The sequence below is a fragment of the Puma concolor genome, chromosome D2, assembly GCF_028749965.1.
Source record: "Puma concolor isolate L17-30 chromosome D2, mPumCon1.1.hap2, whole genome shotgun sequence".
Classification (NCBI taxonomy): Eukaryota; Metazoa; Chordata; class Mammalia; order Carnivora; family Felidae; genus Puma; species Puma concolor.
In genome coordinates, this window is record NC_141677.1 from 22,398,801 (window position 1) to 22,413,481 (window position 14,681).

The following is a 14,681-nucleotide window of genomic DNA, read 5'->3' on the forward strand; positions in this document are numbered from 1 at the left end:
AAGAGTAGAAAGAGAATTATTGCTCAACAGGCATAAAGTTTCAATTATACAAGAAGAGTAAGTTCTGGAGATCTACTGTACAACACTGTGCCTATAGTTATAGTTAAATTTTTGTTAAAAGTAGATCTCATGGTAAGTGTTCTTATCCCAATTAAAAAACAAAACAAAACAAAACCAGACCTTGTTAGGAGTCCAACTAAGATGTAGGGAAGTAGTGAAAAGACAGGAGAAGAAATAAAAATCAAGGAGAAAAACAGAGCAAAGGGGTAAAAATCAGATGCAAGAAAACAGGAAGTGTCAAAAGAGACACCAACAATGAGACAAAACCACTGTGGGTGTGTGTGTGTGTGTAGCTGTTATAAAGGCAAACAAACAAAAAAAAAAAAACAAATAAAAAATTACCACGGAGAACTTCGCAACTTGAGGATACTCAACAAAGAAAACAGAAGCCCTATATATGTCACTGCTCCCCCAAAGCAGCTGATATTTAGGAAATAAACAACCCCCAGCCCACTATCATGTTCTACATAGTCTCCATCTAGGACCCCAGAATCATCTCCAAAGTGTTTTTAAAATACTCAAGCCCAGACTTTCCTTAGATAGGTCTGGGTTGGGGAACAAACAACTGCGTTTTTCAAATAATCCAAATGTTCAACCTAAGCAGCTCAGGAACTACTGATCTAGTGGTCTGGGGCATTGCTTATTTATCAGTGAATAAATACAGCTATCTTTACATCTTTGAGTTCCCAGCATCTACCAGGGTTATCCAGCACAGAGTACATCCCATATGAATCAATGGAATGAAAATGGAAACAAAGGGGCAATTCAGGGAGTTTGGGCAGAACAACCTATTTTCAATCACTTTGGTTTTGTTGTTATTTTATTTTAACTTCCATATCGTTAACATACAATGGTATATTAGTTTCAGGTGTACACTATAGTGATTCAACAACTCCACACATCACCCTGTTCTCATCACAACTGCACTCCTTAATCCCCCCATCACCTATTTCACCAATCTCCAACCAACTTCTCTTCTGATAGCCATCAGCTTGTTCTCTATAGTCTGTTTCTTGGTTTTTGTCTCTTTTTTCCTTTGCTCATTTGTTTTGTTTCTTAAATTCCACATATAAGTGAAATCATATGGTATTTGTCTTTCTCTGACTTATTTCACTTAGCATTATACTCTCTTAGAACCATCCATATCATTACAAATGGCAAGATTTCATTCCTTTTTATGGCTGAATAATATTACATTGTATGTATATATACCCATCTTCTTAATCCATTCATCAATCGATGGACACTTGGGATGTTTCCATATCTTGGCTATGGTAAATAAGGCTGCTAGCAACATAGAGGTGCATGTACACCTCTGAATTAGTGTTTTTGTATTTTTTGGGTACTCAGTAGTACAATTAATGGATCATAAGGTAGTTTTACTTTTAACTTTTTGAGGAACTTCCATACTGTTTTCCACAGAAGCTGCACCAGCTGCATTCCCACCAACAGTGAAAGAGGATTCCTTTTTCTCCACATCCCCTCACCTTTTATTTCTGGTGTTGTTGATTTTATCCATTCTGATAGGTTTGATGTGATCTCTTATTGTAGTTTTTGATTTGCAATTGTTGTGCATCTCTAATAATGAGTGATGTTGAGCATCTGTTCACATGTCTGTTGGCCATCTGTATGTCTTCTCTGGAGAAATGTCTGTTCATATCTTCTACCCATTTTAAATTGGATTATTTGTTTTTTGAGTGTTGAGGTTTTTTAATTAAAAAATTTTTAATGTTTGTATTAATTTTTGAGAGAGAGACGGAGCAAGTGGGGGAGGGGCAGAGAGAGAGAGAGAGAGAGAGAGAGAGAGAGAGAGAGAGAGAATATGAATATGAAACAGGCTCCAGGCTCTGAGCTGTCAGCACAGAGCCTGACTCAGGGCTCAAACTCACAAGCCATGAGATCATGACTTGAGCAGAAGTCAGATCCTCAACTGAATGAGCCACCCAGGTGCCCCTGGGTGTTCTTTTATAAGTTCTTTATATATTTTGGATATTGACCCTTTATCGGAAAGGTCATTTGCAAATATCTTCTCCCATTCCATAGGCTGCGTTTTAGTTTTGTTGTTTCCCTTGTGGTGCAGAAGATTTTATTTTGAGGTAGTCCCAATAGTTTATTTTTGCTTTCATTTCACTTGCCTCAGGGGATATAGGATATATCTAGAAAGAAGTTGCTCTTGCCAATATCTGAGACCTTATTGCCTACTTTCTCTTCTAGGATTTCTATGGTCTCAGGTCTTACTATTAGGTTTTTAATCCATCTTGAATTTATTTTTGTGTATGGTGTAAGCAAATGGTCCAGTTTCATTCTTTGGCATGCAGCTGTCCAATTTTCCCAACACTGATTTGTTGAAGAGACTTTTTCCCATTGGATATTCTTTCCTGCTTTGTTGAAGATTAACTGACCATATCATTGTGGGTTTACTTCTGGGTTTTCTAATCTTTTTCGTTGATCCATTTGTCTATTTTGGGGCCAGTTTTTGATTTTTTGATTACTATACTTTTTTGATTACTATGGCTTTATAATATAACTTGGAAGTCTGGAACTGTGATGCCTCCAGCTTTGCTTTTTCTTTCTCAGATTTGCTTTGGCTAAAAAATACAGGCACTCCACAAACTTGCATGTCATCCTTGTGCAGGGGGCATGCTAATCTCTGTATCATTCCAGGTTTAGTATATGTGCTGCTGAAATGAGTGCCATTTTCAATCACTTTGAATCTAAGATCAGCCAATGGATGTCAAGCGACATGAACTCCACTTAGCCTCTTTTCTGAATTACACAAAAACAAGAAGCTGTTAAGGATGCTTTTTTTTTTTTTTGGCTTCCATGGCTGAGACATGCAGCCACCAAGCCTACCTTTAGTTGTATTTTTTATATAAAATAAATAAAGGTTATTTTATTTCTTGGTTTGACCATCAATTAGTGCTATTTCACATGTTTCTATTCCATTTGTGGATCTTGAGTTGACATTTAAAAAATGGAGGGCTGGGGGCGCCTGGGTGGCTTAGTTGGTTGAGTGTCCGACTTCGGCTCAGGTCAAGATCTCACGGCTTGTGAATTCGAGCCCCGCATCAGGCTCTGTGCTGACAGCTCAGAGCCTGGTGCCTGCTTTGGATTCTGTGTCTCCCTCTCTCTCTGCCCCTAACCCACTCACATTCTTCTCTCTCTCAAAAACAAACACAAATAAATAAATAAACAAACAAACAAACAATCTTTAAAAAAATGGAGGGCTAGAGTAAAGTATAAGTCTTTGGAAACTAAGTGATCATGTTTATTTTTAACCACAAGGGCTTTGTTCAGCTGGAGGAGGAAAGAAAAGGTTTTATTTAACCCTAATTCTGTTTCTTATGCAAGTGATGAAATTTAAGAGATAAACTATGGATCCTTATCCCAAGACAGAGAAGCTCATAATAATAATAATAATAATAATAATAATAATAATAATAATAATAAATATCTAGCCTATTTTGTAGCATTACAAGGTTATTGGCATGTTAAACGCTAATCAAGAATCTTCAAAGACTCCCTGTTGTCTACCTAAGTTGAAGAAAAAAGAATGTCTTCTCTGGCTATTATAAAGGCCTCTGCACTTGGCTCCAAACTATCTCTTGAGTATCAAAGCCCTTGCCCAGCCCCATATCCAATGAAATCAGAATCCATGGGAGCAGGACCCAGAACAGCCTGTGGTAAGAACCACAGTGACCTTATCACTCTTGATTCTCACCTCTACTGCTCAGTTCACACCAGCCCTTTGCCTGGGATGTCTTCTCTGTACTTTCTCTCATGTCAATCAGGACCTCGATCAGCCTCTGAAGAGGGAAACAGCCCAGACACTCTAGAGCCGACTGTCATATTAGCTCAGACTCTAGTTCTGCCTCTTGGCACCAAGTGACAGTGGACTTCAGATAGATCAACTGTAAAATGAGATTACTGTAGTGGCCTCGTAAGGTTGTTGTGGGGATGAAATGAGTAAATATCACAAAGTGCTCAGAGTGCCTGGCCAACTATGGCCTCATTAAGCTTCAGCTCATTAAGCTCCTTTAAGGCCCATCTCTAAAGTGCTCTAAGCTGGTAGCTCTCTTTGTTTAATCTCTTCTTAAACTATTTAGATTTTTTTCAATTTTAACTTTTTATTTTGAAACCATTTACCATCCACATGAAGTTGCACACACACTACAGGGGTCCTGTTGGCCCTGCAGCCAGCCTCCCCAGGAACATCTTCCATAAGCACAGCACAGTGTCAACCCAGAACACGAACACAGGTCCACCACTAGTGACCAAGGCAGAGACTTGAGTTGGATTTCATCAGTTTTTATTGTACTCTTCCTGTGTGCATGTGTGTACACAACTCAAAGTAATTTTATCACATGTGTAGATCCAAGTAACTCACCACAACCAGATGCAAAACTGCTCCAACATCACAAAGAAAGCCGGTCATGCCCATCCTTTCCCTGGTCACACCCTCCCCCTCATCCTACACCCTGGCAATGACTGGTCTGTTCCCCATCACAGTAATGGTGTCACTTTGAGAATGTTCTAGAAATGAAATCGTACATCATATAACCCTTTGAGAATGGCTTTTTTCATCCATCATAACACTCCCCATGCTCCATCCAAGTTCTCACACGTTATCAGGTTAGTTCCTTTTTACTGCTGAGTAGTAAGTATTCCACAGAGTAGATGTACCACTGTTCAGCTACTCAATTTTTACATAAATTCATTATGCTTGGCCTTATAAAGTTTCTTGCAAAGAATTTGTTTATTGTATTTCACCCCCTTCCCCAGGCCCTACTGTTTGTTGATGATAAGCTCTTAGAGGCCAGAGACCAGGTCTTAGTACTTTTTGTTTTCCCTTAAGTTCTAATCATCTTGCATCTGACCCACTAGCCCATGAACACAGTACAGGAGGAGATGGTGTGCCTGGGTGGCTCAGTCAGTTGGGCATCTGACTCTTGATTTTGCCTCAGGTCTGAGCCCCCTGTCAGGCTCCGTGCTAAGCATGGAGTTTGCTTGGGATTTTCTCTTTCTCTCTGCCCTTCTCCCACGCTTGCACAAAAAAACAAAAAACAAAAAACAAACAAAAAAAACAAAAGAAAAAATACAGGATGAGAACACAAATACCTAGGTTGAAAATGCCAACCCCCAAATACCAGTCTACTAACGAATACTACGGCTTTTCAAAGTTATTGCTACGATAAATTTCTCTGGCTCTCATAGAAATGCATTAACTAAAGTAAAAATGTTAAGACTTATTTCACTGTCCACAAGCTCAAGGCTGCAAAATTAAAAGATGATTAATTAAAAGCAGTTCATGAGGAAAACTACTAAGCAAAATGAGGCAAATACAAAATATATATAATCTGTATGAAACCACCTCTCCAAAGGAACATTGTAAGAGGAGGGGGGTAGGGAAAGGACACAACTGGAAACACTAAAATATTAACTCCACCTTTGGATAGAGGGATTCTGGACTCTGGAAAGAGGGACTTTATTTCTGCTTATATCCTTCCGATTGTCCCCAAATTTTCTTTAGTATCTTTTTGCTAATGAAAAAAAAAATGTAAAACTGGACTAAAGGCAGATATACCTTTTCTTCCTTTTAAGATTATTTTAAATTACAATTTTAAGAGATTTTAGTTCTACAAATCACACATAAAAACATTGTCTTTGCAAAAACACAGACAATATAGACAGGATTTCCTCTTTAAATCTCCCTAATGTGGCTCTGTCTCCATCCCTCCACCAAGACTGCTCCTGCAATGTCAGCAGTGTTTCTGCTCTGCCAGCTGCAATAACCACTCTCCACTCCTCATTTTACTTGACCTTGGACAACATCTGATGAAGGTGACCACTCTCTTCTTGTTGAAAGGCTCTGTGAGATCGTATTCCAATTTTTTCCTTCCACTCCCCTGGTAGCCACTTCCCAATCTCCTTTGCCAGTTTTTCCTCCTGAACTTGACCTCTAAATATTGCAGTTGCTTCAGGATCAGACAGGAGGGTGTTTCTCTGCTCCTTTTATCTATTATGACTAGGTGAGATCTCATCTATTTCTGCAGTTTTTTGTTTGTTAGTTTTGTTTTTTAATTAACTTTTAGGGGCATGTGGGTGGCTTAGGTCAGTTAAGTGCCTAACTTTTGATTTCGGTTCAGGTCATGATCTCACAGTTGCTGAGATTGAGCCCCATGTTGGACTCTGCACTAACAGGGTAGAGCCTGCATAAGATTGTCTCTCTCACTCCCTCTACCCCTCTCCCACTCACACACTCTTTCTCCCTCTCAAAATAAACAAACATTTAAAATAAGTAAGTAAATTCGGCACCTGGGTTGGTCAGTCGGTTGGGCATCCAACTTCGGCTTAGGGCGTGATCTCACGGTTTGTGATTTCGAGCCCCATTTTGGGCTCTGTGCTGACAGCTCAGAGCCTGGAGCCTGCTTTGGATTCTATGTCTCCCTCTCTCTGCCCCTCCCCCACTCGTGCTCTGTCTCTCAAAAATAACATAAACATTAAAAAAACTTTAAGTAAGCTTCTAATTTTAGAATAGTTTTAGGTTTACAGAAAAGTGGCAAAAACAGTACAGAGAATTCCTGTATAGACCACACTCTGATTTCCCTATTAACATCTTATGCCAATATGACACATTTTTCACAACTAATAAACCATTACTGATACATTATTAATTATTAATATTATTATTATTAGCTCAGGTCCATACTTTTCTGGACTTCCTGAGGTTTTACCTAATGTCCTTTTTTTCGTTCCAGGACCCCATTTAGGATGACACTTTATATTTAATTGCCATGTCTCCTTAGGCTCCTCTTGGCTGAGACTGTTCCTCAATTTTCCCTGTTTTTGAGGAGCTTGTTAGATTTGGGGTATACTGATGAGGTATTTTATAGACAGACTATCCTTCAATCTGGATGTGTCTGATGTTTTCCACATGGCTCAGCTGGGGTTACGGGTGTTTACAGAGTAAGACCACAGAGGTGAAATGCTATTTTCACATCAAGGATACACACTCCCGACAAGGCTCCCCATTGTCGATGTGGACCCCGATGGCCTGGCTGAGGTCACATATGTCAGGTTCCTCCATGGTAAGGTTACTCTTTTTGTCCCCTTTTCCATACTTATTCTTTGGAAGGAAGACCTTATGTGCAGCCCACGCTTAAAAGAGTGAAGAGTTATTTCCACTGCCTTAACAATAGAGTATCCAAAAATTATTTGGAATTCTTCTGTATGGGAGATTTGTCTCTTCTCCCTTATTTACTTATTCAGTCACTTATTTATATTAGTATGAACTCATGGATGTTTGTTTTATGTTTGGGTTATAACCCAGCATGACATTATTTCTTGTGTTGCTCCAACAGTTCCAGCTTTGGCCTCAGGGAGCTCTTTTGGTTGGCTCCTGGGTCTGTTTCACATACCTTCATCTTGTTTTTTGAGCACCTCCTTACTTGGCAGCATTATCAGATTTTTCAGGTTCATCCTGCATATCCCCTTCTCTAAGCCCTAGAAACATCCAGTTCTTTTCATTGGAGAATGGAATTAAAAACCAAGATCTGAGCAGTGAGTATGCTTGTTGCTACTGCGGTGTAGACCCTTTTTCAAACTTCCTTAGTCCCCATCTCTGATTTAGGCACATCAAAATATGCTAATTGGGAGTGTCTTTTGTCAGGCTGCATCAAATAATGGACAACCTGAAAGATAACTGTTGACAAGTAATACTCTGCTCATATATAATCCACATATGTAACACCACATATTATTAAAAGGATCTTTCGTAAATTCTAGGAAATACACTTTTCAGTCAAACTGAAAGAGAACTTAAAACATTTCAACAACTTGATGAAACCCGAGATTGCCAATGTTAATCAGCAATGGTAAAGGAAGAAACGAGCCAAAATGCTTAGCATGGAAATGGAAACTATTTTTATGAATAATGTAATTCTACTAAGAAAGTGATTACAGATTCTTAATACAAAGAACCACAACTTCTTCCAATAAAAACTAAATTGAAAAGCAAACTTGAAAATTCACGTTTTGCTGATGAACTACGTATGGGACAGCAAGGGACTAGATTAGGAGTAATTCTGCTGCCAAGTACGAGATAAAATCAACTTCGATGATATTATCGAGCTTAAAATAAGACACACATGTTCTTCTCACTTAGGCTGGCTGAAAGAAAAAAAATCTAGGTGTTACTTATTACTTAGTTTAAGGAAAAAGCAAATGGCTTATCTATACAGGCACGTCCCACACTACAGGGACAGGTGCAGTGACAGTCAAAATTATGTACACAGAGTAAGATCTTCCTATAGAAGATATGTTACAATAGAAGTTAATATTCCCAGCCAAGGTCTGACTTTTGCTTTTTTTTTTTTTTATTCAATGACCACATTAGGTTTAATGAATTGGAAAATACATGTCTCTAAGGATTTCTTCAGGTTTAAATAAATCAAACAGAAGGCTAAATTATACTTCATATGAATCAACATCACCATCAACTATAAAAGCTACCCCCATCTTGCTTCTTCCTAATGCATGCCTTCCTTTTATATCAATAAATCAGAAGGCAAAGACTTTTATCATGGTAATGAAACCCAAGCATTATTTGGGGAAAACTGAGAGGCAGCAAGGCAGAGGAGCTTTCGGAGAGATTTAAAGGCCATGAGAGAACAGGAGAAACAGATTCCAGAACATCCTTTTGGGCAAGAACAAGGGGGAGATGATCATGCATTGATCTATGATACGAAGTCCTTTTGGTTTGCAAACAGCTCCTCTTTACCCTGCCTGAACCAGACAAAAGTTGTCATGCTTTGTGCTGGACATTCTTTTGATTTCTCCTCTTAAAAAACAAACAAAAAAAGGTCACAGCAGTATAGCACAGGGCTGAGATCCTAACCTCACAGCATGTCTGTGGCAACGTGCATTACTGTAGCATTTCCCCTCATCCACCTGAAGGGCATTCCTCTTTGTCAGTGTTGCAACAGACAAGGTGAGGCTGTACCTAACATGTAGCTGTTTTACTTTCCAAAACCACAAAGCCTTTCCTGTGCCACTCTTCCAAGCAGGCACCTCGCGTTATTCCGCTGTGAAACTCCTCCCCCCGACACTCTTTTTCCCCAACTCTGTTTAAAATCTGTTTACCAGCAAGGACAAGAAACTCAGACTCGTCCCCTCGGTCACAAGACACAATCCTTTGGCTTGCTACCTTTTCTTTCCTCCCTCCGCTCCACTCACCCACCCCCGCCCCCGGCTTCCTCTTTCTTCCTTGCTGGATCATTTACTTGCCCTCCTGGCCCGAGAGCCCCACGCTGTGCTGGTTCTGAGCCAGAGACCCTGGGGGGAGAGAGTTTTCGGGGTCAGATGAAGACAAGCACGCCTTTGAGGGAAAGGCTTCTGAGCAGCAAAGCCAGATGCAGAAGCAAAGCCAAAAGCAAGGCCAGTTCCTTCTTGCATGGCCTGCCTACTAGGGCCCGGTCCCACTCACCCATCAGTGGGACTATCAGGAGGCAGCTTGTGCTCAAAAGAATACAAGCTTTGGAAATAAGAGCCACCCTGCCTTGCAATTTCCTTGGATCTAAGACCAATAGCCAATGAATTTCTGAATCACTGCTTCCTCAATTTTAACATGAGAAAAATGATGCCTATATGAACTATTCTGAGGATAAAAATGAGATAACGTACGTACAACATAACAATAGAACCCACAGGAGATATGCTATGATCCATCTTAGAAAACATCTATCCAATGCTTTGTCAATCCACAGGCACTTAAAATCAGTCTAAGACCGTCTTTTTAAAAAGAATTTTTGGAGTTAAATTCTTTTTAAACAACAACAAACAATCTAAAAACACCAGCTGGCACAATAAAATTTATGCTTAAAAATTTCAGATTAAAACTCAGTCTTGATAGTGATTTGTTTTAGATGTTTCTGAAAAACACAGGACCATTCACCCTCTGTTTACAAGATTTTTACATGCTGGAGGGGAACATATTTGGAGATGCCTATTAGATGTCCCAGATATCAGTCACAGAAGTAGCTGAGGATGTGTACTTACCGGGTGATATAGGCCTGCTGGAACTTGGAGAAGGTGTGTAAGGGATAGGGCTGGACACAGTGCGAGGTCTTAATCCTTGTGCAGACATCTCATTAAAATACCTAAAAGGAGAGGGGGGAGATTATCAGAACTGTCTGCACTTCAGTAGTTCCTAAGAGACCTCCTATGAGAAAATGTTGGGGGTTCATATTTTGAGGTCAAACTCGGGGTATTTAGAGAGTGATGTACAAAGCTAGGAGACATGTATACAGTGGACTTGGGGGTCACACAGCTCCACCGCTTGGCAAAGTCCTCTCTCTAGGGGTACGGGCTAGGGAATTTGGAATGTTCTAGCTCCAGGTGGAGGCTTGCCAACAGAACTGCTCCAGTCAACAGAGAGGACTGGGCTTTCCTTCCTCACACAACAGCTATGTAGAAGTCTACCTCCGCTATCCCAAGAATTACAGACACATCCATGCTTTAATGGCTACATTTAAATTATTATTTGAAACTCAAAACCAAACAAGCCCTCTAAGATTTATGTCATCAAATTAAAGCTTAAAGATAATGGTATTCTCATGAACTGGAAGTCAATCATTTACAAGACAAGCTTTGCTTAACAAACAGTCACACGCTAGACTGTAGTAACAGACACTAGCACAGCACATGTACCGCAGCCACACTTGACCACGCCATTCCTCCTGGATGTGGAAGTCACATCAGACCTGAGAATACTCAGGCATGATTGTTAGGGAAGTCAGCCTTTATGCTGTGAACAAGCACAGAATGCTGACAAGGAGAGATTTCTGCTTGAGAGACTTCCCAGTAAGCTAACCTTCAGAGGCCATACAGCCAAAGGAAGAAATGGCCGTGTGTGCAGACATCTTTATGCCAGGGAAGATCTCAGCCCTGATTGTCAATCAGTTTATGAGAACATGAACACAGCCATTTCCATGCTGGTTTATGTGGCTTAAAGAAAACCAGGCTCTGAAATTTCACATACATCTCTCAGCTACCCACTGTTGACTCTTCCTGCCCCTCCAGGGCAGCCCACCGTGGTGGCACCTACATCCTGCTCGGCAATGAAAAACACCTCTTCATCTTTAAGGAATAAACAACTTGGAGACATCTCAAGTTTCCAACTATTTTCTTTCTCTCAAATGTGACATTGTCATTCCTAGTTCAGTATACAATATAGCTGCTCAACTAAGACTACTACTACCAAGTAGTAACTTTGAAAAGACCTTTTTTTTTTTTTTTTCGGTCTGTGATTAAGGAAAATGGCCAATGCTCTTCACTTCCCCATCCTCAGCATCTACTTGGATGCGGCGGTGGCACCACGGCGAGCGCGAGCCATCTCCTTCCACATCCAGCAGGATGCGAAGGGAGACCTCTCGGGGCCTGGTTTCCTTTATTTTTCCACAAGGCTCGGAGGACGTGCACACCTTTCATCATCCATTTCCAGGCTGGACTCGCTCTCAGAGAGCTGCCGACAGAGGGCTTCCCTTCTCTCCATCTCCCTCTGCAGCTTCCTCTGCAGCCGTAAGTTCTCTTCCCGCATGTGGCGCTCCTCCTCCAGATACTGCGCCATCTTCTCGGAATCTGAAAGGCCAGAGCTCTCCATTAGACCACGGCCAGAGCAGGCGCCGTCACACCGCCACGTGTACTGTGAGGGCCGCCCAGCAGCAATGCTGAGGCAGCGGCTCTCCCCCACCCCTACCCTCTCGCCCGGGGAGATCTGGATCTAAGGCTTCCCCTTCGTGTTGAAGTTTACCCACGGTTTGCATTAAGAAAAACACATGCATACAAAGCGGCACTCGGAGTGGTTAGGCACCTTCACTCCCACTTACTTGCCTTCTAAAGTGATGTTTGTGGAAGAGGAAATGGTGGAGCTGGAGCCAAGTAAGGGCGACGCTGGAGCCGAGGGGGGAGGGGGCCAGCCAGGGAAATTGCGTCAGCCCTGGGCTCCCCTCGAGGAGGCACCAATTCTGCTGCCCCTCAGCTCCAGACACAGAGGGAGCCCATCAGCCTGTTAGCACACCAGTGAGAACCAGGCTACTAGAACACGCGGTAGGTTAGAATTCTCTTTATAAAAATAGAAATTGACATAGTGAATAGCTTTAGATGAATATGTCACGTCTAACTTTCCAGGTGTGTGTGACTCTACTTCCCTGACTCATGCACAGCCCGAGTCAGACCGCAGGTACAGACCCGTGTGCAGGTAGGCTCCAGGGACGGAGTCCTGCTTATGACAAATTCCTGTTCCTCAGGAGCTGCCCCACTGAGCGAGGCCTCTGCTACAGTACCCGTCTCCTGGACCAGGGTCAATTAGCCTCAGGGCTAGATGGAACCAAGCCAAGCCCATCAGATTCTCCATACAGAAATCTGAAATGTGGAACTGACATCTTCATGGGGCTCTACAATGTCCTTGTGCTGAATTCTCTGGAGCTTTCACAACCCCCGCCCTTCTGAGATCACTCTGTGCAGGACTGTGGGGTACTTTCTGGCACCATTCCAATTAACAGTAAAACGTGACCACCCCCAGCCCTTTGCTGGTTTACATCTGACAGAATGTATTGTTACTAAGTCACCAAAATAATGTTAATACAAAATGTAGGGTCAACCCATCTTGCTTGCATCCTTTTCCCCTCCCTCAGCCAATGAACATCCTGGGAAAAATAAAATCTCCACCTATTTCTCATTTCTAAAAAATAATAGCTACAAACTCAGAGCGGTCATGGTCATGCTGAGGAAACAGTCCTATAAACTATTGCTCCATATTACTAGCCCACTCCAAATTTAAGAAGGAAGGAAGGTGTGGAATGCCACAATGACCACCTCTTCCCCACAAAGTGACCCTACTTCAACTCTACAGTCCAAATTACTTTCAGTTTTAAGCACTTCTATGAAGTTCTGATGTTTTAACAAATAATGACTTTTGATGCTAAGTATTCAATGATTTCTAAGACCACATCATTACAGAACATATAAAAGTTCTTGAATACCCTTATTTTAGAAATACAAATAAAAATACCAAAATTATTAAACAGTTATGTGCACTAAACACTAAATCCCTCAGTTGTTTTCAATATAACCAGAAACCCTGCTGTCTAATCCAGATACAAAAATCTCTTTAATTGAAGGCATGCTGGGAAAATATTTACAAAGTACACTTTTAATATAAATGATTTAAATTATTTCATCCCAAATATGCAAGCATGCAGAATTTTTCACTAGCTCTACAGGAAGCACTAGATTGGCCCCTTGGAGTATTATTGTTTCTAGAACAAGAGGGACGGCTGTTGGAGCAAGTTGCCTTTCTTTTCCATAAATAGGAAAGCTTCAGAGAACTGAGGATTTATGAGGCTTCAAGAACAATCATTTAAGAGAAACACTGTCTTTCAGATGCAATCCTTTAGCATCCGAGGAAATCAGCAGGGGAATACTTAATAATCTATACACAAGAACATCAATCAGCAGGAGTGATGGCTGGAGGACTTTCATGGCAGTTGGGCAATTAACCCAGAAGCTAGAGGACAGAGAAAGCACCAGGCCCAACACCTCTGAGTGTTACAGCGCTAGCCTCAGATGGCTGACACCACGGTATTCCTTGGGTGCCCTCTGCTGGCACACCACCACACTGGATTTCAAGAGACTGGATTTACTCCCATGAGTGAGTCACCACCCTCTCACCCTCTCTCACAGAGTTCCCAGGACTCAGGGGGCACAGTCGATGCTTCCCCCATTTTCAGCCATCTTGGAACACTTAGTCACAAAGTTAGCATCAATAGAGGATGACTTCCAGACAGACTCCAAAGAGGCAGTTCCCATATGATCCAAAGGTGGCCTGTACATTTTGCATCCCTTTCAAGTTTACACTTTTAGAAAATGCTGATGCCCAGATCCTACCCCAAACAAATCTGAATCCTGAGGATAAAGCCTCTCCACTGGGATACTGAAAAGCCCCCAAGGGATTTTCATGTTTATCCAGAGCTGAAGAACTATTGGGAGAGAGGTTCAAGTTTTGACACCGCTGGACTTGGAGGGTAAGGAGCCAACTGTCCCAGCAACATGGCAGAGAGGTGGGGTAACTGACCTCTGGAGGATGAAGGAAAGTCACTAACTCATCTTCTCAACCAATCCAGACCAAATGTGAGCAGCAGGGAACCACATGCCCCTTCTTCCATTCAGCTTTCTCTGCCCTCATGAAATTGAAATAGCACTTATGGATGCTCCTGTAGTCATCTGCAGTCTCTTCAAAGACCAAATAGTGCCGTAGGAAGAAAGTTATGGGAATGAAAAATTCTTCCCCAATTTCTTCTAAAAGTTTTGTCTGGGGCATAAGTATACATGAGAAAGAACTGTAAACTGACAGCACTGGAGGAAGTTCAGAAAGGGGCTAAAAGACATCTGACACACCAAAAACTCAAAAGATATCCTAACATAACTAGTATTTGAAAACTGATTTGTTTTCATGAAATATATGTAGTGGTTTTCAACCCGAGGTACACATCAGAATTCTTTGTATTGAAACAAATGGAGGACCAGGTTGTACTCCTAGAGTAAGCCCAGAGTCTGTATGAGGT

At 41.4% G+C, this 14,681-nt stretch overlaps 1 protein-coding gene and 1 non-coding gene across 3 annotated transcripts in view; both read right to left on the bottom strand.

The window, feature by feature from the left end:
- Positions 1-14,681, bottom strand: part of CCDC6 (coiled-coil domain containing 6) — a 110,501-nt gene that overhangs the window by 6,494 nt on the left and 89,326 nt on the right. The window contains exons 6-8 of one of the 2 annotated variants that reach the window (XM_086679760.1): positions 11,541-11,697; positions 10,117-10,217; positions 4,353-8,229 (exon numbers count right to left, since the gene is read on the bottom strand). In XM_086679760.1, the coding sequence (XP_086535886.1) occupies positions 8,192-8,229; positions 10,117-10,217; positions 11,541-11,697 (296 nt within the window). In that variant the 3' untranslated portion in view covers positions 4,353-8,191. Of the gene's footprint in view, positions 1-4,352; positions 8,230-10,116; positions 10,218-11,540; positions 11,698-14,681 lie in introns of those variants that run through there. The other variant, XM_086679759.1, reaches the window with a different exon arrangement.
- On the bottom strand, positions 2,651-2,754 carry LOC112854940 (U6 spliceosomal RNA). The gene has a single exon (XR_003223012.2). It is a non-coding gene; the product is annotated as a U6 spliceosomal RNA (small nuclear RNA).